The sequence below is a fragment of the Nymphaea colorata genome, chromosome 10 (assembly GCF_008831285.2).
Source record: "Nymphaea colorata isolate Beijing-Zhang1983 chromosome 10, ASM883128v2, whole genome shotgun sequence".
NCBI classification, from domain to species: Eukaryota; Viridiplantae; Streptophyta; class Magnoliopsida; order Nymphaeales; family Nymphaeaceae; genus Nymphaea; species Nymphaea colorata.
In genome coordinates, this window is record NC_045147.1 from 13,481,284 (window position 1) to 13,503,818 (window position 22,535).

The 22,535-nt window shown below is 39.1% G+C and overlaps 1 protein-coding gene across 1 annotated transcript; it reads left to right on the plus strand.

Moving 5' to 3' along the window:
- Positions 1-3,157: 3,157 nt before the first annotated feature.
- On the plus strand, positions 3,158-20,646 carry LOC116262845 (1-acyl-sn-glycerol-3-phosphate acyltransferase BAT2, chloroplastic-like). Its single transcript, XM_031642366.2, has 6 exons — positions 3,158-3,546; positions 3,629-3,826; positions 3,894-4,300; positions 4,409-4,510; positions 4,579-4,890; positions 20,207-20,646. The coding sequence occupies exons 1-5, from the start codon at positions 3,426-3,428 to the stop codon at positions 4,804-4,806; spliced, it is 1,056 nt and encodes a 351-aa protein (XP_031498226.1). The 5' UTR covers positions 3,158-3,425; the 3' UTR covers positions 4,807-4,890; positions 20,207-20,646.
- Positions 20,647-22,535: the final 1,889 nt, after the last annotated feature.

The following is a 22,535-nucleotide window of genomic DNA, read 5'->3' on the forward strand; positions in this document are numbered from 1 at the left end:
CACTTGTCACCAATTTTTCTTTTTCTTTGTTGAATGCACTTTTCATTTTATCGGCTTCTCTTTCACTCTCTGTCTTAGCATTCTTATTCTTTTGTCAGTCCCTAATTCCTATGTTAGGAATTTAAGTTAGAGTTTTAATTTATTTTTAAATAAACTGACACTTACAGCTGGGCCCTTGAGAGAGGAGAAATTGGTGGAAGGGGCTATAAGGTCGTAATTCTCTTGCCTAATTGGTAGTATATATATATATATATATATATATATATATATATATATTAGTATGGTCAAATTTTCAATTTTCTCCTTTAATATTGCAATGTCATACATCATACACTTCCACTTTTAAATCCTTTGTTTTATAATTTTCACAAACTATTAGAACGAAAGTGATAGAATTTAGGGATTTTATGCTTTTTTAGGATTTTCTTGAACAAGATTAAAAATAATTCCAATAAAAGATGAAAAATATGATAATCTGGCTGATCTGAACTAACATCGTCTGAATGATCTTAATTAAATCCTTTTTCATTTGTAGTTTTTAATATTTGTTGAATTGCATTGCTTAGATAACATTATAATGTTGCAGGTAGATGACTTTTTGGTTGAGTAGGAGTATTTCATCCTACCACCTAAAAAATAGCCGAAACTTCTACTCAACTCCTTAGGGTATATGACCTACTTTGGTGTCTTAAGGTGCTGCCATCACACTTTAACTTACGTATCAATGACGCCTCATTTGCAGCATAAAGAGTTGATGTTTTAAACATTCAAAACAAAAACGAATTGCTTACTAGCTCCAACCCTGACTATTGCACCAATTCCATTGAAAATACAATTAGTATCTTCTAGTTTGTGATAGATAAATAGTTGATATTTCCTCATAAAAATGGCTGTAGCACAGAGTGTTGATGTTTTAAAGATTCAAAAGAAAAATTAGCCGCCTACCAGCTCCCACCTTGACTATTGCACCAATCCCTTCAAAAATATAATTAGTATGTGTTTAGAGCATTCCAATTTGTGAAGTATAAATAGTTGGTATTTTCTTCCATGCACTTTGCTTTGCATTTAATTTGTTCTCTGATCAATAGTGGCCTATTCTCTAATCTAATTTATTACTTTTTTCATTTGTAAATTTCAAATAGATTAATTCGTAATAATGCTTATTTGTATTTGATTTTTTCATATTTCTATTAGCATTTATATATGTTTATGTGGTTTCTTCATGTTAATTGCAACTACTTTTTTTGTTATGTAGTGTTCATAAAAATTATGGCACATTTTGTTAGGTGTTTTCTCTTAGCTAGGCTCGACAGGATTGTTATGCATTGTATTGTCATATCAACTGAATTACAACTTTAGTATGTGTTTGTAAAATGGCCAGCTGATGAGAGTTTTGTTATTTCACTTTCCCTAACTCCCTCTCACCCTCCTCCTACTCGCTCCTTCCCTTCCACTCCTATGTCTCAGGTTATATATATATATATATATATATATATATATATATATATATATATATATATATATATATATATATATATACTGCCAATTATATATTATTTAAAAAATATTTTTTCTTGATTCTAATACTATCATTTATATATAAGACTGTTCACTACATATTGTTACAATATATATACAAATTTTTGCCCATATATTGTAGTCATCGATTATAATTATTGAAGTATTTAGTCTTTATTGCTCAATGGTACAGATATTTAGGTAATTATGACCTATTAAACGATGTCACAGGTTTTTATGTTGTCATAAAAAAGTTAATAAGTATGAACTAAGTATTATTGACTATACATTTTAATTGTTTAACTAGTTTTTACTTCACACCCCACTCTCTGGCTCTCTCTCCTACAAACAATGGTTAGCATAAAAGAAAAGCTCTCTTATTTTCATTTCACATTTTAAAGTTATATTTCTGGTTCTGCAACCGCTGGAGTGTGTCTATAATGCAGCTAACATAAAGCTTTTTCTTTTTGAAATATTTCTCCTAAATAAACAAGCTTAGCATTTAAATTTCCAAGAAGGTGAGGAGTTATGGGTAAGCCCGACAAAAGGTTGAAGCTTCCATTCAACCCATCATCCGATAAAGTACAAGACGTGCTTTAGTTGTCGTGAGTTGCCATTCCCACTACATTTTAACTTGCATGTCAATGGCTTTTTTTTTGAAGCTTTCATTTAACTCCTCATTTTTATAAAGTATACGACCTGCTTTTGGTGCTTTAGGTTGTCATTCTCACTGCATTTCAACTTGCATGCAAGTGACTTTTTTTTTGGCAACATAGATAGTTGATGTCACAGAAATTCAAAATAAATACTAACTACTACTAGTCCATGTCTCATCTATTACACTAACCCCCTTGAAGATGTAGAGTGGCTTACAATTGAACAACTGAACAAGAGGAGTTACTTACAACTGAACAAGAGTTAAACTTTTTGTCATTGGTAAATCTTGAAACCATGTGATCCCTGTGACAATAGGCGTGCTGGAGCCGAGACTGTGGATCCCGTTTGAATTGGTGGAAGTCTGCTACTGTTCACATGAAATTAGAATTCAAACTTCCATGCCCCAACAAATGCTGCACTAAAATGCCGTGTTTTGGGGCAGTAGAGTCCTAACCGTGCGAGCTCGTGTTCTTGGAACTAGGAGTGCAAATAACGAGAATATGTACAGACTACTCTGGGAATGTAAACTCATGGGAATGCAATGCACTGATGAATGATCTACGAGAATGCACTCAAAGGATGCCTTTATATTTTATTCCAGAACATTGTTGAAGTGATTCAACTGTTCTACCTCTCACCGTTGAACACCTCGTCTGGGTACGCCGTCACAATTTTTTGCGTGCTACAACACAACACAACGCTCATGGGAAAGTCTGCTCCTGGGTAACTGCCCACACAGCCTCCACATAAATTAGTTCATTATATATTGGTGCTTGATGGCATTTTATTGTGTATTTGAAGGGTCTATCAAAGTTGTGAATAATGATGAACGCTTTCGCTAAAGCAAGAGATGTCAGGCTCGTTGAAGGCTTTGGAGAACGCCTTACGCCACGGGGCAAGCTTGAAAAAGCCGACCCTTAATGCAATGGAAGCACGTAGCTTGTACTTGGCTGCCGGTCCAGTTCGAGTAACGCGATCCATGAGTTGAGTCCAAATTGACGGGGGGCCTGGGACTGCAATTCACAAGAACCAGACTCTGATGGGAAAGCTAATGTCCTGTAGGGGGCCGAATGAATCTGTCCTTGAGATTCATTTTCCAAGTTTCGGTCTGGAAGCTGTTTGGGTGATCCCTGTCCGTGTCCTCTCACTTTGCGCCTTGGTGGTCGTTCGGATGACCCGTTTCTCTCGCGTGCACCTAATTTTTCCCTGTGATTTTCTCCAAACTGTGAAGACGAAGGGAGGGCGTGACTATGAACACCATTTGCGGTCCCTCTTTCAGTTGTCCGGACTTCGTATGGGTTCCTTCTTCTTTGAAGAACATTGCCATCTCCCTGAAAAGCCCTCATTTTCACGCCCGGCCGATCTTCCCCGGTACTCTCTCTCTCTCTCTCTCTCTCTCTCGCTCTCTCTCAGGTGGATGTTGTGTTCACATGGATTTGGTGATTGTTGGAAGGGTTTCAGAGAGGGAAGAGTAGTGGGAATTCCGGCCTCTCCTGCGTCCTCCGGCATCGAGATTCAGCGTCGGTCAACTACTGCTTTCCTCACACAAGAGTATCGCGATATACCAATAGGCAATGTGCAGCAAAGGCAGAACTTTCTGGCACAGGGATCCCTGCTTCTTCTTCTTCTTCTTCTGTCAATTTCTCCACAGGTACTCTCTCTCTCCCTCTCTCTCTCTATCTATATATCTATCTCTCTGAAGTGGTCTTGGTTTTTAGATGTCTCCTTTTATTCGAGAATCCGGGGAATATGTTTCTACATTGTGACGGGAGTCGTGGCGATTCCGTTGTTCCTGTTGATGGTTATGGTTCATCCCCTTGTTCTATTGTTCGACCGCTACAGAAGGAGATTTCAGCACCTTGTGGCTAAGATTTGGGCAAGTGCATCAATTTACTGCTTTTGCAAGATTGAGTTTGAGGGACTGGAGAATTTACCTGCGCCAGATTTGCCGGCTGTTTACGTCTCGAATCATCAGAGTTTCTTGGATATCTACACGCTTCTGACTTTGGGGAGGACCTTTAAATTCATCAGCAAGAGGGCTATCTTCCTCATTCCCGTCATTGGTTGGGCTATGTTTATAATGGGTCTCATCCCATTGCGCCGAATGGATAACAAGAGCCAATTGGTACTCTTCTTTGCTTTTTGATTTTTTGAAATTTTGTGTAACTAATGAATTGCGGTTCCCTATGTTCGTTTGCTTGAGTTGTCTATGTGTTCTGTTTGAGAGAAATAGGAGTGTTTGAAGAGGTGTATAGATATTGTGAAGAAAGGGGCTTCTGTTTTCTTTTTCCCAGAGGGCACGAGAAGTAAGGATGGAAGGTTGGGCCCGTTTAAGGTGAGAATTGAAATTCAAGCAGTCTATAATGCTTCAACAGGACTTACTTTTTGGCTTTTCACTGTCAGAAAGGAGCATTCAGTGTTGCTGCTAAGACCGGAGCGCCAATTGTGCCAATCAGCTTGATGGGTACTGGGAAGATGATGCCTAGTGGAAAGGAAGCGATCTTGAATTCAGGATCTATTAGAGTAATAATACACGAGAGTTTAATGGGTAACAATGCTGATGAGCTATGTAGTAGAGCACGAGATGTCATTGCTCAAGGACTTGTTCTTCATGGATATGGTGTTCAATGATAGGAAGAGTTTGCGGCAGTTTTTTGTTTGACTATAACATGGATAGTTAATGGTTGCTGATTAACTTCAACAGGATGACGCAAGGTATCGTTATGATTAGCATTGATTTCTCCTTATCGTGGAGTGCTTGTTTTTAAAGCTTTATCTCATTGTTGGCTAATTTAGCAATCTGTGTGCTCATGATTTGAATGCTGGATTCAATTACCATTTTCATATGGTCTACTACCAATATGGTTTCATCTTCTTGTTTCTTGTTACATTCTGTTCGATAGGCAGTTCAGGAAAGGGTGGTTCGTCAATATACTTTACTATTGCTTTCTCATTTTGTTTCCAACTGACCTTCCATTTCCGTACGAGGAATATTTTTGGAGGTCATGAACCAACCAATATCCCTTGTGATTTAGCTTCCATGTAAGTAGTTGAATGTTGGCTTCTGCACAAGAAATCTATGTTTAAAGCTCTATAAAAATATTTCAATCAGTTCCTTTGTTTGAATAACATCATAGATAAATAAGGCTTCTGGTTGACATATACCCCAAGGGACTCAAAATGTGCATGTACTTGTTCATTGAGGAAAATCTGCCAGTTCTGCTATAGATAGTGGACAAGGCCGTAAACATTTAACACTAAATTGTTGTCATTTTTAAATTGTAACTCTTGAATACAATGCAGGAGTTAAAAAGTTCCTAGGTCATAAAAAAAGTAGACCCTTTTTCCTTTTTAAAGTTTTGTTTTCCTAGCATTTTACCTAATGTATCAATATCCTGTCATGGTGAGTGAGTTCATATTCATTAAGCACCCTTAACTCCTTAAGCTAAGAAGTTCTCTAACTCATAACCCTTTAGCCAATTGAGAGTATCTGTTCTACTTTTGTCCATAGTTTGTACTTTCTACAGCATGTTCTCCATCTGTTTCTCTTTATGCATAAGTACTTGAAGCTTCTCTCTATGTTGTTAAGGCCTTGCCTAGGAGGCCTAGGCGTGGACTAAGCATCATTCCACACTCGTCGTCTAAGCCCACCACTTGGGTGATGGGATATGTGTTGGCACCTAGGCTGGTGCCTAGGCAAGCCTAGGTGCCAACATGCCTAGTCCTTGGGAAAGTGAAAAGTCACATTTCCTTTCAATTAAAGTTTCTAATAGTTAATTGACTATATGTTGTTATGTACTTTATTTTGTATTGATTATGTATTTTTATGTATTGTTATGTTGATTATACTCTTATATCATATATGTATATACTGTTAGTCAATGTTATCCGTATCGTACGATACGGACGCGTATCGTACGATACGTATCGTACGATACGGACGCGTATCGTACGATACGTATCGTATAGGTCAAGAAAACCTATACGATACGCTGTTTAAAGACGATACGCATCCGTATCGTACACGTATCGCACGATACGTGCGATACGGGGGCCGTATCGTACGATACGGGCGATACACCCCCGTATCGTACGATACGGGTTAAAACACAAATTTTTTTATTTTTTAAAGTTTAAACACTCCTCCCTCTCTCTCTTCTTGTATTTAAAGACTCCAAGAGACGTAGGAGGGAAAGATTTTGTACATTTTCATCAAAAATAACCAAGGATTCATCGATTTGGAAAATATTATCGTTAAATCATGAAAGATGATAAGTTGATAACTATATGTTTTGAACTTGTAAAATTGTGATGTAATATAAGTCCTAAAACTCAAAGTCCTAAAACTCTAAGTCTTAAGATTCTATAAAATTTTCAAGTTTAAAATTGTGATGGATGCTTATTACGTTATTTTGAATATCTAATTTCTAATTTTTGAATGTGTTGTTGACACACATGAATGTTCCTTATGTATGATGATCTTTTTTATATTTGAATATATTTTTCTTGATTTCTGATTTTTTGTTTATTTTTTCATATTTTTAATAATTTTTCTCTATTTTTTTCTGATTTTTAAATATTTTTTAAAATTTAAAAATTAATTTTACGATACGCTACGCTACGTTTACGATACGTTACGATACAGCGTATAGGTCAGCCCGACCGATACGCGATACGCTACACCTTTTATAACATTGCTGTTAGTCACTTTGTCTGTTATATAGTATTGTGATACCTCATACCTGTTATGTATACATAGTATGGTTATGTTACGTATTTATATCATATAGTTATGGGTATTGCTAATTTTTTGTACCTGTTACAAACTTATATGTGTATACTATTATGTTAAATTCTATTGTAATGCAATTTGTTAATCCTGTAATATGTATTCTGATCTACGACACACGGACACGGCAAAATGGGCCGCGTACCGGTGTCGACACTCCGACATGTCGATCCCGACATGTGGACACGGTAGGATACGTTTTGGATCGGGTCTGGGTCAGACCAGATCCGAACCACTTTTGTAGCCCGACCTTTTTAACCCTTGACTTTCTTTACGATGGCTTTTTCACGCTCGACCTTTACACCGTTGACGACTGAGTGTGCTTGTAACCAGCGACAACAGAGTTCAACAAAAATGGCGGGCGATGGCGATGAGGTCCGGCGATCCACGGCGACGTCCGGTGGTGTCCGGCGGTTTTTTTCTTTCTTTTCGATATCAAAAGCTAGGGTTTCAAACTGATAAACAATGTTTTGTTAATGTTTTGTACTTTTGTTTGAGACTTTCTTTCTTATGAGATTGTAAGAGTGAATTATTAATTTTATGTTTTTTTATTTTATCAGTTTTAACTTTTTAGAATATAAAATTCGCCGTGTCCGCGTACCCGTATCGTACCCGCGCCATGTGACATAAATTCTGATACGTGTTATATGTATATATTGTTATGTAGAGTCTGTTATACATGTTATATATTATTTCAGTGTTGTAAAAACATATTGTCAGCCGTATTGGTCCGGCCAATAGATACGTTGTATCGTAAAGTATCGTATATGTATCGTAAATTTATAAAAAAGAAATAGAAAAAAATCAGATTAATCAAGAAAAATAAAAAATATGTTTGTTTTAATGAAAAAAAACATGTTATACAGAATGGCAGGTTTATGAAAGGTATGAAGTTACTTCACAAACATTAATATGTGGTCATAATATCGTATAGTAACACAACATGATCTAAGACATGAAGAAACATAATAAATTAGATGATTTACATAATAATTCATGAGTAAGTCATAAGATCCATAACACATCAAAAACCAAGTTTTACGGACACTATACATCACATCGCAAGACAACATTGTTCAATAATGCAAATAACAAATGAAAACAGCTTCATTCATAATCTTTATCATCTCATTCTAATTTTCATCTTTCGTACAAGATATAAACCCTATTATCTAAACATGAATCAATCATCCATGTATAAATCTGCCCTCAATCGACGATTTCATGGTGAAACTGATTATTCCTTTTGAAAATTGCCACAATCTCTCCCTTCTTCAACTATTAGATATGTTTAGAAATGAAGAAGGAGGCAAGTTTTAAAAATTAGTTTGAAAAAGGGTGGTTTTAACCCCATATTTTTCAAAATAGACATGTATCGTACGACACAAGGTGTATCACCCTGTATCGTACGATATAGCTTGTGTGTCGCATGACATGCGATACACATATGATACACCACCTGTTTGTGATACAGGTGGTGTATCGTATCATAAATTTTAAAAGCGATGGTACGTATCGTACAATACGTACAACAATGATACTATTACATCAACCTATTATATGTATATATTGTTAGTCTGTTATATAATATGTAGTATTGTTATACCTGTTATATGGTATTGCATCAACCTATATATATATATATATATATATATATATATATATATGTATATATTGTTAGTCTGTTATATAATATGTAGTATTGTTATACCTGTTATATGGTATTGCATCAACCTATATATATATATATATATATATATATATAGTTAGTCTAGTATGGTGATGTACTTATATTGATTGTTACTGTTGTATACTTATATGTATACTATTATGCACTGTTAGTCTTTTTTTTTTTATATTATGTCTTTCTTTAAGTAGTGATGGATTAAAGCCTTCTTGCGGATTTACATTCCTTCTTCCAAAGATTAAATTTAGTCTTTTCTTTTGTTTCTTGTATTAGATTACAATTAATGAGTAATGTTATACTTCTTCTGTTGATTCTGCATATTCAATGAAGTCAACAGTTAATTTTTTATTGTTTAAGTTAATTATGCTTGTTATATTACTATTCCCCACATTTCAGATATTAGTAATAGTTAATCAAAATAACTTGACATATTAGTCTAACTGAAAAAATTTTAAAAAAAATTGACCGCCTTTTTTGCCTAGACTCGCTTAGGCGCTAGGCGCTACCTCTTCTATCTATCTTGGGAACTCACTGTCTAGCTTTGAATGTGTGAAAATAAGAATTTCAAAATTTTGATTCCTAAGTGTGTGGAGAACGCTTCCTAAAGACACATGTTAACATGAAGATTGAAATACTAAGAAACAGTATATTTACATAATTAACAAATTTTGATTCCTATAACAGCAGCACCATAGCTGACCAATCAGTAGTGAGATATGTAACACGTGAGTTATGCTGAGAACATCCAAATAACAATGAACAAAAAGGAAGTTGTCAAAGGTTTTACTAAAAACTTGCGAGTTTTTATTAAGTATCTTAAAGTATGTTGATGCAACAAGCAATAGAACCATTTAGATCCTATTCATAAATAAGGAGTTAATCAGTTTTCAATGTGATTTTACTGGTAATGTTTTCATGCTTTAAGATTTTGAACAAACCGATACCTCTTTTCAGTGAATAAGAAATAAGATTCATTCTATAAGATTAAAAGAAAATGATCCTATGGTGGACTAACATGAATTTATGGATGCAAGTCTCTTGCTCCACTGATATAGCTACTAGTAACAGGGACTTGCTCCAGAAGAATGTAGAACTGATGATTGAGTTGCTGCCCAGGTTGTGCTGTACAGGAATTACTACCTCTATATTTGTTGCTTCAATCTATTATCTTTCAATGAACAACCATTTCCAAGTCATCTTCATGCCTATGCTACTGCTTTGTGCATTGGACCATTGGTGTTCACATGGCCGGTGAATTCCCATTGAGTTTGGGCTGGCCGTCCTATGTCCGTAAGTTACTGCCCTCCTTCATAACCACAATTTGCTTATTCAAGGGGGAGATCCTCGGTTCTTGTCAAATTTCACTTCCCATGTGTAATAGTTCACTTGAAGAGTTGAAGTCATCTTCATGCCTATGCTACTGCTTTGTGCATTGGTGTTCACATGGCCAATGAATTAGCATTGAGTTTGGGCTGGCTGTCCTATGTCCGTAAGTTACTGCCATCCTTCATAACCACAAGCTTAATGAGTTCAAGGGGGAGATCCTAGGTTGTTGTCAATTTTCACTTCCCATGTGTAATGGTTCACTTGAAGAGTTGAAGTCAACTTCTATAAAAGGAATAAGTGATGAAGTTAAGAGAACTAATCTTTGATTAACATCGAAAGAATCCCTAACTCCTCTTTATATAGACTAGAGGAGAGGGATAAGTTACAAGAAAGTCATTAAAAGAAACATTATTACACAAGTGCCCTCTCAAGCCTAATACTGAGTATAAACACGTCTTAACACTCCCCCTCAAGTTGGAGCGTATATGTCAAACAAGCTCAACTTGGAACAACAACTTTGGAATGGTCCTCTTGCAAGAGCTTTAGTAAAAATATCAGCAGTTTGCCCTGTAGTTGAAATATGGGAGGTGCTTACAAACCCCTTTTGAATCATGTCTCTGATATAGTGACAATCAACTTCAACATGCTTGGTTCTCTCATGGAAAGCAGGATTATTAGCAATAAACAGAGCAGCTTTGTTATCACCTAACAATTGCATAGGAAGAGGCACTTCCACAGTAAGATCCAACATCAGAGATCTAACCCACATAACTTCAGCAGTAGCCTGAGCCATTGCTCTATACTCAGATTCTGCACTTGATCTGGCAACCACTGTCTGCTTCTTACTCTTCCATGTAACCAAGTTGGATCCAATAAACACACAAAACCCAGTAGTGGATTTTCTGTCAAGGTGACATCCCGCATAATCAGCATCAACATACACAGATATAGTGAGAGATGTACCATTTTGAAAGAAGAGTCCCATTCCTGGTGAATTTTTCAGATACCTGAGAATCATCATGGCAGCATCCCAATGGACTTTCTTGGGCTTATCCATAAATTGACTCACTCTGCTGACAGCATAGGCAATATCAGGTCGAGTAACAGTGATATATAGGAGCTTCCCAACAATCCCTCTATATTGTCTAGCATCAACATCTTCAGTATCATCATTATACAAGCGAGTATTGATGTCCATGGGTGTAGAGGCAGGTCGACATCCTAGCATACCTGTCTCTTGCAAGACATCAGTAACGTATTTCCTTTGGCACATGATAAGACCCTTCTGATTTCTGGCAAACTCAATACCTAGGAAATAGCGTAGCTCACCAAGATCCTTGGTGACAAAGTGTCGTCCAAGGACGCCCTTGATGTTGGAAATCCCCTGAATATCATCCCCTGTAACAATGATATCATCAACATAGACAAGAACTATCACTGTACCTGTAGAAGTTTTCTTGACAAAAAGGGAATGATCAGCCGAAGAACGTCTGAAGCCCTCATACTCAATATTCTCTGATAATTTTTGAAACCAAGCTCGAGGACTTTGTTTCAGACCATAAATTGCCTTTCTTAATCTACACACTTTCTGACACTCCCCCTCAACAACAAACCCTGGTGGTTGCTGCATATACACTTCTTCATGTAGGTCACCATACAGAAAGGCATTTTTGACATCAAGCTGTGATAGAGACCAATTCTTGCTGACGGCAACAGCGAGAAGAACCCGTAAAGAAGCATGTCGTGCCACAGGAGAGAAGGTATCATAATAATCAACCCCATAAGTCTGAGTATAGCCTTTTGCAACCAGGCGAGCCTTATATCTCTCAATGCTGCCATCTGCTCTGTATTTAACAGTAAATACCCATCGACAACCAACAATAGCTGCATCAGATGAAGGAGTAACTAGTGTCCAGGTGCCTCTAGACTGAAGGGCATCCATCTCTTCTTGCATAGCTGCGGCCCATTTGGGATCAGAAAGAGCGTCCATAGGAGTCTGTGGAAGAGCTACAGCCGACAGTCCCTTGACAAACTGGCGGTAAGTAGGAGTGAGTCGAGCCATGGACAAATGACCAGAGAGAGGATGCATAGTGCAACTGCGTTTGCCTTTCCTTTGAGCAATAGGCATATCAAGTTCATTAATATGAGGACCAGTAGCATGCTCTGGAGAGTCCCCTGTGGCATCATCACATAAAGAATGGTCAGCAGGATTTGTGTGTTCAGGAAGTACCTTGGGCATGCTGGGTGAAGGCACAGGAGCACAGGGGGCAGGTTGAACAGGTTTAGTGCGACGTTGGTAGATAGCCCCAAAACGCGAAGCAACGGGTTGTGGATAACTCATGAGAGGTAAAGGAAGGTGGACTTCATCACTAAATTCAGGCACCCTTAATTGAGTTCCATTGGGAGAGAAATAAGAGGTGGACTCAAAAAATGTAACATCAGCACTCACATAATATCGACGAGTAGAAGGATCATAACAACGATATCCCTTTTGAGTGCGGGAATAACCAACAAAGATCGTTTTGATAGCCCGAGGGGATAACTTATCTCGCCCAGGACCAAGTAACTGAACAAAGGCAACACATCCAAAAATACGAGGTGCAACAGAAAACAATTCTCTGTCAGGAAAAAGAACAGAGAAAGGAATAAGATCTCCCAACACGGATGACGGCATGCGATTAATAAGATAGCATGCTGTAAGAACAGCATCTCCCCAATAAGAATGGGGAACATGGCTGTGTATGATAATGGTTCTGGCGACATCAAGAATATGGCGGTGTTTTCTTTCAGCAACCCCGTTTTGTTGAGAAGTATAGGCACAAGAAGTTTGGTGAATGATACCCTTATCCCTGAAAAATTGTTCTAAAGAGGAAGCACAGAACTCAAGAGCATTGTCAGAGCGCACAATCTTGACACAAGTATCAAACTGAGTCAGAATTTCATTGATAAAATTTTTGATTACATGACCCGCTTCAGATTTGTGTTTCATAAGAAAAACCCAACTAACACGACTGTAATCATCAACAGCAACAAGATAATACCGATGACCCTGAAGGTCAGGAGTACGACTCGGGCCCCAAACATCAAAATGAAGTAACTCAAACACAGAGTGGCTACTTCTACTAGACCGCGGAGGAAAGGATGACCGATGATGTTTGCCTAACTGACAAGACTCACATTGAAAAGACGACTTATGAGACAGCTGAGGGAGAACATGCAGCAGTTTCTGAAACGGGAGATGTCCAAAACGTAAATGCCAAGTATAAGCCGAGGATGAGGACGACCCCGACGAGGTAGATCCAGCAAAGGGAAAGGAGTGCACTAGCCTGTAGAGACCTCCCTGTTCACGGCCACTGCCAATCACCCTGCCCGTCAGTATATCCTGAAACACAAGAGAGGAAGAGTCAAATATAGCACGACAATTTAAGTCTCTGGTAATCTGACTGATAGAAAGTAGGCTATGGGGGAATTCTGGTGCATGAAGAACGTGCTGCAGCAGCAATGATGAAGTAAGTTGGACCTCTCCATGTCCAACAACTGGTGAATCTTTTCCATCTGCTAGAATAACCGAACGACCCGGTGGAGTAGGGACGTAAGAGGTGAATTGCATCTTATCCCCACAGAGATGTGTCGATGCACCAGAATCAATAAGCCAATCTGTAGTGTCAGGAGGAGAGCAGACTGTACAGGCAGAATACATACCAGATGAAGAAGCACTCGCAGCGGTAGGAACAGTAGAAGTGGTCGGACCAGGGGATGGATGGGCGCTGTCGCCAATCAAGTGCCTCAACTGAGAGAGAATGTCATCTACATGCAACTCACTGGAGGAGGCAGTGTGCTGAGGCTTAGGCTGCTCAGGAGAATCAGTAGATACAGTCTGATTTGCAAAAGCTGGACGACCATGTTTCTGCCAACACTTATCCACAGTATGACCAATGCGGTGACAAAACTGACATACAGGGCGCGAAGGGGTATTGCCACGGCCACGGCCCCCTCGTCCTCTGGCAAAAAAGGGTCCTCCTCTGCCACGAGTAGCAAGCATAGCAGAAGTGGTATCAGGAACAGTCGATGCAGAGATCGGAATTCTGCTGAGCCTACTGTAAGCCTCATCAATAGGAGGAATCGAGGGACTAGTAAGCATTTGGTTCTTTGCGGATTCATAAACAGAGTCTAAACCAGAAAGAAAGACCCCTACCATAAGCATATCTCTGTATGCCTTTTGTTGTTCACACTTGCATGCGGGAAAGTAGCTATTCAGTCTCTCAAACATGGACTTGAGACTAGAATAATAAGTGTGAAGAGGTCTGCCATCTTGTCGCATCTGATGGATATCATGATGAAGCTGCATAATGCGCGTTTCATTTCTTGCCTGTGAATAAGTGGCAGCAAGGGAATCCCACATATCCTTTGCACTGTCCTTGTGCAAGACTTCATTTGCAATTTCTTGTGAGAGAGTACCAACAATCCATACCATAACCAATGAATTATCTTTAAACCAAGTAGTATATTTTCCTACCTTCTGTACGGGCTCGGGCTCCAATATGAGATGTTCCTTCTCATGGGCGATCAAAGTTCTTTTTACTTGCATGGCCCACATCTCGTAATTACCCCCATCCATTTTGGTGATAATGCTGGAAAATGGGGAACTCTTCATCTCTCCCGACGATACAAAGGAAGAGGTATTAGCGCCACTACTAATTTCAGACATCTTTCAACACAAAGGAGGAAACCGAGCCACGGAATAGGAAGTGCAGGCAAAAGAATACAATCACATATCGAAAGACAACATGCTGATCATGAAGCAATATGCAGTTAACGCAGGTAGCAATCCAGAAGTCCGATCGGCGAGAAGAGGCAACAGCAGAGCTGAACGAAGAGAGATACCAGAGACGACGGTGAGAAGAAAATCAGCGTGCAGAACCACGGGCAGAGCAGCGGCAGAACAGCGGCGGAGCAGCGGCGGAGCAGCGTGCAGCGGAGGAGCAGCGTGCAGAGCAGCGGCGGAGCAGCATGCAGCGGAAAGATGCAGAGAGGAAAAAAAAATCAGCGTTGAGGCGGCGGCGAAGGCAGACGGGCGCAGGAGGACGGGCGCAGGCAGACGGGCGGCGGCGGCGGCGCAGGCGGACGGGCGCAGGAGGCACAGGCGGAGGCGGCGGCGCAGGCGGACGGGCGCAGGAGGCACAGGCGGAGGCGGCGCAGGCAGACAATGGGTAGGGCGACGAGGGGCAGCAGGGATGGATCAGGCGGCAATGGACAGGGCGGCAAAGGGCGAGGCGGCAATGGACAGGGCGGCAAAGGGCGGCGGCGGCGACTGACGCCGATGAGGCGGCGGCCGGCGCCGCTCAGTCGGCGACAACTCGCTGAGGAGGAGACGGCTGGAGCTCTGATACCATGATGAAGTTAAGAGAACTAATCTTTGATTAACATCGAAAGAATCCCTAACTCCTCTTTATATAGACTAGAGGAGAGGGATAAGTTACAAGAAAGTCATTAAAAGAAACATTATTACACAAGTGCCCTCTCAAGCCTAATACTGAGTATAAACACGTCTTAACAATAAGGACCTGTAATGAAAGGAAAAAATAGTTTGGCATGATCAGTGGAACAAAATAAGTGTACGTTATAAACCTTTTAACTACCTGATAGATCTTTTAACAAAAATAAGGTATACATTGTATATTTCATTTTCCTATAAGGGGTCTTTGTGGGTAATGGATTGGGTCGAGGCACCAGAAAGTAATGTTGCCACTTATTTTTGTCAAACCACTCATATAAGGCCAATTAGGACATTAGGCCAACAGTCCAGAGTTTAATTCCTTTTTGGCAAAGGTTGGAGTCTTCTCTCCAAAGACGAGAGCCCTTGGCTATCCTCAGTGCATACATTCAGTTTCCATTATTTTTCCTTATTTTCTCTCCATGTTGCGCTTCCATTTCCTGAATACTCACAAGTAGCTGATCAGCTCCATTAGTTCTAGTATCAAAGCCATGGTTGAACAAGTCACATCCTAGGGACTAGTCTCCACCCTCACCAGCTGGCAGCTAAAACTATAGAAAGTCTGATGTACGATTGAGTCATACAGCGGGACAGTTGAGGGTGAAAGCAACAGGCTAGAAGCACTTGTGAATGAGTTAGACAAATAAATTAGCATCTTTAGGGCAAAAAGGTAAGCTACAAAACTTGGTGCATAAGGTCATATTACACCCTAACACCACAAACCTCAACAGTGAAGGCTCAAATTGGCATGGGGATCAGGGGCAGCCAAGAAAGGGGCATCTGCACACTTGATTCATACTCCCTAGCGATGGCAGATCAAAATGAGAGATAGTCACCAACGAAAAGGGAAGGTTCAATAGTGATCAGTCCCCTCAGAAACCAAAGCATGGTGGAATGGATTGGACTGATAAAGACGACTAAATTGAAATTCCCTGAGTGAACAGGGAAGACCCAATGAGCTAGATTTTCTCGGTGGAATACACCAAGGAATAGTCAAGGACCAAAGAGTAATCCATGTTGGTATTCACCTGGAAGAGGATTTTTTGTAGGTCCTACAGTTGATTTGAAGGTCTTCATGGGAGGCCAGAGTGGGAGAATTTGCGAGGGGAGTCACCACATGGTTCAACCCTTCCATGCATGTGGATTTCAAGATGGTGCATTTGAAGATCCAACTATGGGGTTGGTACATGAACACCAAGGCACTTTTGAAAGGAAAGGCACATGGGGACAAGTGGACATTCGAGGCTCTAATCAAAGCGTTTGTTGTAGGCCTTAAGGAAGGTCTACACATAGAAGTCCAAACAGCACAGCCAAAAAAATTTCTTCTAGAAGGTCTCGAGCTTGCCAAGGTAGTACAGAGTCTACAGACTACAGAAATACATGAAAGAAATTCCTCCATGATTTAAGGCCTACAGTTTGCCCAAACAACCACTAGGGGAGCATGTCAGTGAGAAGGAAATGCTCCCATTAAAGAAAACCACCAGAAGCAGTGGAGAATTATTCTACGGTGGTAAAGAAAGTTTGAACCCACAAACGCAGGAGCACTGAAAGAGCCATGCTATCACTGTGATGATAAGTAGTTGCCAAGCCATCAATGCAGGCAGCTCCACAGGTACTTAGTGGACTGAGAAGCAGGGAAAGTTGACCAAATAGAGGAATATGAAATATTTCTTGAATTCTCTAGGATTTGAAGGATATATGAATGTATGTTTTCATCCGGGAGGCATGCCCCAGCAACAAAAGGTGGCAATGATATCTCAACCAGTTATGATGTTACTCAAGTACTTTCAGCCCTTCGGATTGGAGAGTTTGGAGATCGATGCCTCAACAATAGGTGCAGTGGATGTTCTTTCCAAGCAAAGGCATCCATAGCCTGTTTAGTATCATTATCTGCTGGGCTAGTGTTTCATGACTATGACTTGCAATCTGCAATACTTACCCAGCCAAGCTGTTGAAAGTTGAAACCCTAACCTGGTAACACTAGATCAACCCTGACCTGGTAAGTGGTAACACTAGATCACCAAATTAGTGGGGTACAATTTCAAAGTGTGGTATTAGCGTGGAGCTGAAAACAGTCCAGCAGCTGTCACACAAGCGATTTGAAACAGGTGAATGTTTGACCATGGCTATTAGTTTTCAAATTATAGAAGGATAGGAACACCGAAGTCATTCAGGGATACTAAGTCTGAAGCAAAAGATAAATGCATTAGAGGGACAAATTTCAAGGCACTCTATTGGGGATCCACTACTCAGCTGGTTCACAATTGATCTAAAAAATTGTTGCGCACCTCCATGCTACCTCATAAGCAGCTATGGAGAAGTGGAGAAGACTTATCAAAGGGTGAAGGCTACATTCTACTGGCCTGGCATGTAACAGAGAATCAGAGCTCCTGTAGAAGCCTGCATGGGTCAACGTAACGAGTATGAACCCATGAAGACACCGGGAAAACTTCAACCCCTGTCCATTCCTGATCAAGCATGGAGGATACCACCATGAATTCATTGAAAGACTACCAAAGGCACAGGGTAAACTGGTTATATTGGATGTTGATCGGGCTTTCCAAATATCGCAATGTTATACCTTTGGTCAATCCTTACAATTCTAGGAGTGTTGTCGAAGCTTTTCGCAAAAACATTGGCAAGCTGCATGAATGCTCAGGTCCATCATAAGCGATCAGGACACAGTCTTCTTGAGCACTTTTTGGAGAAAATTATTTCAAGATGCAAGGAACCAAATTGCATATAGCACAGCATATTAGTCTCAATCTGATGGGCAGACTGAGCTTATTAACCATTGTCTTGACCAACCCCATAATTGGACAAAATTTCTGGCTTGGACCAAGTATTCCTATAATACTGCACACTAATAATTGGTCCAGACGACCCTTAATATGCTGGTTATGGACGGCCTTCTATGCAGTTACAGGGTTGTTATGCAGGCTATTTGGTTGGGAAGAGTGGATACACCATAGTCCTATAGGAATGAACATTCATCAAGATAACATAACTTGATCATAATGTTATGACACATTAAAAAACAAGTTTAAAATGTTGTACATTACAAGATGAAAATGTTTTTAATGCAGTAATAAATGAAAATAATCAACTGTCATATACACATCATTCATCATCTGATTATAGCACATAGCACAGCATATTAGTCTCAATCTGATGGGCAGACTGAGCTTATTAACCATTGTCTTGACCAACCCCATAATTGGACAAAATTTCTGGCTTGGACCAAGTATTCCTATAATACTGCACACTAATAATTGGTCCAGACGACCCTTAATATGCTGGTTATGGACGGCCTTCTATGCAGTTACAGGGTTGTTATGCAGGCTATTTGGTTGGGAAGAGTGGATACACCATAGTCCTATAGGAATGAACATTCATCAAGATAACATAACTTGATCATAATGTTATGACACATTAAAAAACAAGTTTAAAATGTTGTACATTACAAGATGAAAATGTTTTTAATGCAGTAATAAATGAAAATAATCAACTGTCATATACACATCATTCATCATCTGATTATAATACTTATAGATGATTTTCAATCAATCATTTTCCTTACTCTTGTGCACCATTTTTATGCGGGATTGTCTGAAGTCATATAACTTCAAAAGAATGAAAATACTTATAGACGACTCTTAAATACCCTATATTGGAAAAGGGGTGTAGTGTATCGACTTTTCCAAAAGTTACCATACGTATTGTAAGATGCACCTTCGGATCATATGATACATACAGCACTGGTACAACCATTTAGGATTTTGGGATAGCACACAGGGCATGCTAGGCATGACATCTGTGCACTGACTAGCTCACTGGATGGAGGAATGGGATCAGTTTCAGGCATCTAAAAAGTTTCAGAAGAAATCTAGAAGCATTTTCAAGATTTCACACCTTGAGGGCAAGGTATTCTCCAAGGGGGAAGAACTTGATGCATCTGTCTTTTTTTTCCTCTGGAAGAGAGGAACTGTGTGGGTAACGGATAGGCTGAAGGCAGTAAAAGGTAAGGTTACCACTCACTTTCCTCAAACCCACTTATATAAGGCCAACCAGGCCATTAGGCCAGGAGTCTAGAGTTCAATTCCTTTGTAGTGAAGGTTGGATGCTTCTCTTGCTCCTAAGAAGTGACCCTGTTGTACTCAATAGTTATACAGTTTCAGTTTTAATTGTTTCTCCTCCTCTTCATCTTTGTGTTTTTATTTTATTTCCCGAATATTCACAGGTAGTTGACTTGATCAGCTACATCATCATCCAATTTCTTTCATTCTCCAATGTGTCTGATAGTTGACACAAGCAGTTTATGTTTGCCCTTGTCGACAAACCTATATTGATGTATCCTTAGGGTGCAATGTCTATTAGAAGCTAATCAGTCTTATGTATATGATTCAGGATAAATGGGCAGCCTTGGGTTCCACAGATGTTCAATGATGAAATGTTTCTCTTGCATGACATATTTTGTATGTTTCTCCTCTTGTTGTTTTGTCCCCCTTGTTTTGATCTACCTTGCTGCTTGGATCATTTTTCTCTTTTGTAGTGGCAAGTACAAAGAGACTAGAATATTAGTTGCTTTGGAAGGAGGTTACACGAACTCTGTATACAGATCCTTTAGTAAATGTTTCAACCAAATGTGTTGAAATGTCTAATTTTGAATTTTATACAATGTAGAGCAGCCATCTGTTGGTAGGTAAGTTATGAAACTTTCCATTCTTCTTGGCAGGTGAGAAAATTCCCCATCTACTTTGAAGCATATGGAGGATAATCTTCTCCCACTTTGTCAGAGCATAGAAGAGTTTGGGGGGAACATCACCTAAATGGAAAGATTGGATGACTACAGCAATACCCTGTTGGCCTAGAGAAACTACAGATCAGAAATCCTTATGAAGAGAACACTGGAAAATTTTCCTCTTGCTTTGTAAACATCGACGATTAAATTTTGGATTGTGATCTTCTGTTTGCATGTCATGCAATGTGTTGACCTTCGCACTTGCAGAATAAGGTCACTGTTTGTACGTGTCACTGCCTAAGTTTTGGTTCTAAGGCCTTGCTGTATGTTAAGCAGCTTGTACGTGTCACTGTTTACATTTTGGCCCTAATCAGCATGATCCTGTCAGGAGATAATTAGAACACATATAGATTCCAATTATTCAAGGGAGCTTCTACTGGCTGCTTCAACCCACTATTTCCAGTAGAACATTCAACACTTCGTGATTCTGGGACGTTCTTGTTCTAGTGGCATCATACCGTGATGCACATTTTCATTCTTCCTACTCTTTCACTGCTTTTCTTGTTTCATATTCTCTCCCCAGTGTTGGTGACTTGGATCTTCTGATGTCTTTACATAGTTGTGGGCAACTTACTGGCATCTCAGAGAGCATGTTGTGGTCCTTGTTTACCTATGGAATCTAGGGGCTGCTGGTAGGCCAACGAGGTTACAGCTTGCATACATGGGGAAGTATGGAAAATAAGTATAAATTTTTGACAAAAAAAAAAAAGAAAGAAAGATGAAATTCGCCTATTTGTAAGACCATTTTGAAATTAACAGAGATCTTTTGCTGTTACGGTAGATCCATGACGCTCCTATTAGATACAGGCTAAGGGTTTCACACTGCTATTAGGATGCTTAAATAATACCCCTCTTCTATATAGTTCTTCAGAAACAACAAAATGCTACTGTGGCATTAGTATCATAGTGAAAAATCCTGCTAGTATCATCATTGGATGATTGCGTTATCGTGTATTATTCAGTTCTTGAATATCTTGTGAAAAGACCAAAAGATTTTCCAAATCATCTCATAATTTGCAACAGGAAATGTTTTTCAGATTCCTTTTCTATGAATATTTGTGGATACAATCTCGGATGAGCTAAAAATGCTTACTTTAGAATTATATGCTCTAAATATTTCATTTTTCAAAATATACATGAACGTATCTTCCCCCCACCCTTTATTTTTTGGTTGCTTCCTTCATTTCTACTGTCACCAAAAGGAACAGAAAAGTAGTTGATGCTTGATTATGAGGCAACATTTGCGAATCACGGTGCTTTTGATAGTTCTAGTAAATTATCTGTTGGGAGGTGATTATCAACCCAAAGAAAAGATTAGTGTTTGCATTTAGAGGATTTGGATTGCGAACTTTCAGCAAGAAGAATCACACTTTTCAATCCCTTAAATCCTGATTATGGTAACCAAGTCATGTTCCACAAAAAAAAACATTTCTTGGTATCATTTTTTTTTGAAGGGTACGTGGTCCTAGCTGATGCACATCGCCGGTGTTGGGATATTTTTCTATTTTTATTTAAAAATGAGTTCACAAATATTTTAGAATATTTAATCAAACAAAAGATCTTAAACTTTTAACATGCGTATCACTTGGCAGCAGCAGTACTCTTTTAGTATGCGATCATGACCTTAGCAGTTCGTGCACTCACATATGATTGTACTCAATTAAGGACCCCCAGTATGAACATGGTTCACCCCTTTATTCTTGGGAAAATCGGGATGAGGTACATTATCTAGAGAAATTTTATTCTAAGACTAATTTTCCTCCCCAATTAAATAAACCAAATTTTGGATAGGATGTGAATTTTCTAAAGGGTGCCAAAGAAAGACATAAATTGAATAACTGCTCTCTTGAGAAAACGTTACGCTTTTGGGTTTTCATTGTTACCTTCCGAAGTTAAAAATATGTAAATATATTTTGAAGATCACCTGTAAAATTTTAGTGATAGCTAACTGAAATGCATTTATTAGAGTGATGCCTACCTTGCATACCTTCTATACATAAGGCTGAGATGAATGATTTAACATGTTATGTTATGTTTGAAAAAGACTGGGTAAAGTGTGCTTTTGTTGCAGTATAATGTTTCAGTTTTTCTAATTAATAATTATTAAAACATGGCTAGCTAGTTTAGTGTTAACTAAAGCCATTCATGGATTCTTCTGTCAAGTTACTCATTAAGTGTACCAGATCATTATACCCATTACAAAATATTCTAGGAAACGCCTACTTTTTTTAATAGATTTCAAATATATATACAACTCTAAGAA

Bases quoted from the DNA above. Each gene is read 5' to 3' on its own strand.
- LOC116262845 (XM_031642366.2), top strand. From the start codon at position 3,426: ATGAACACCATTTGCGGTCCCTCTTTCAGTTGTCCGGACTTCGTATGG. The intron at 3,827-3,893 runs GTACTCTCTCTC...CTTGGTTTTTAG, and splicing joins TTCTGTCAATTTCTCCACAG to ATGTCTCCTTTTATTCGAGA. The intron at 4,511-4,578 runs GTGAGAATTGAA...TTTCACTGTCAG, and splicing joins GAAGGTTGGGCCCGTTTAAG to AAAGGAGCATTCAGTGTTGC.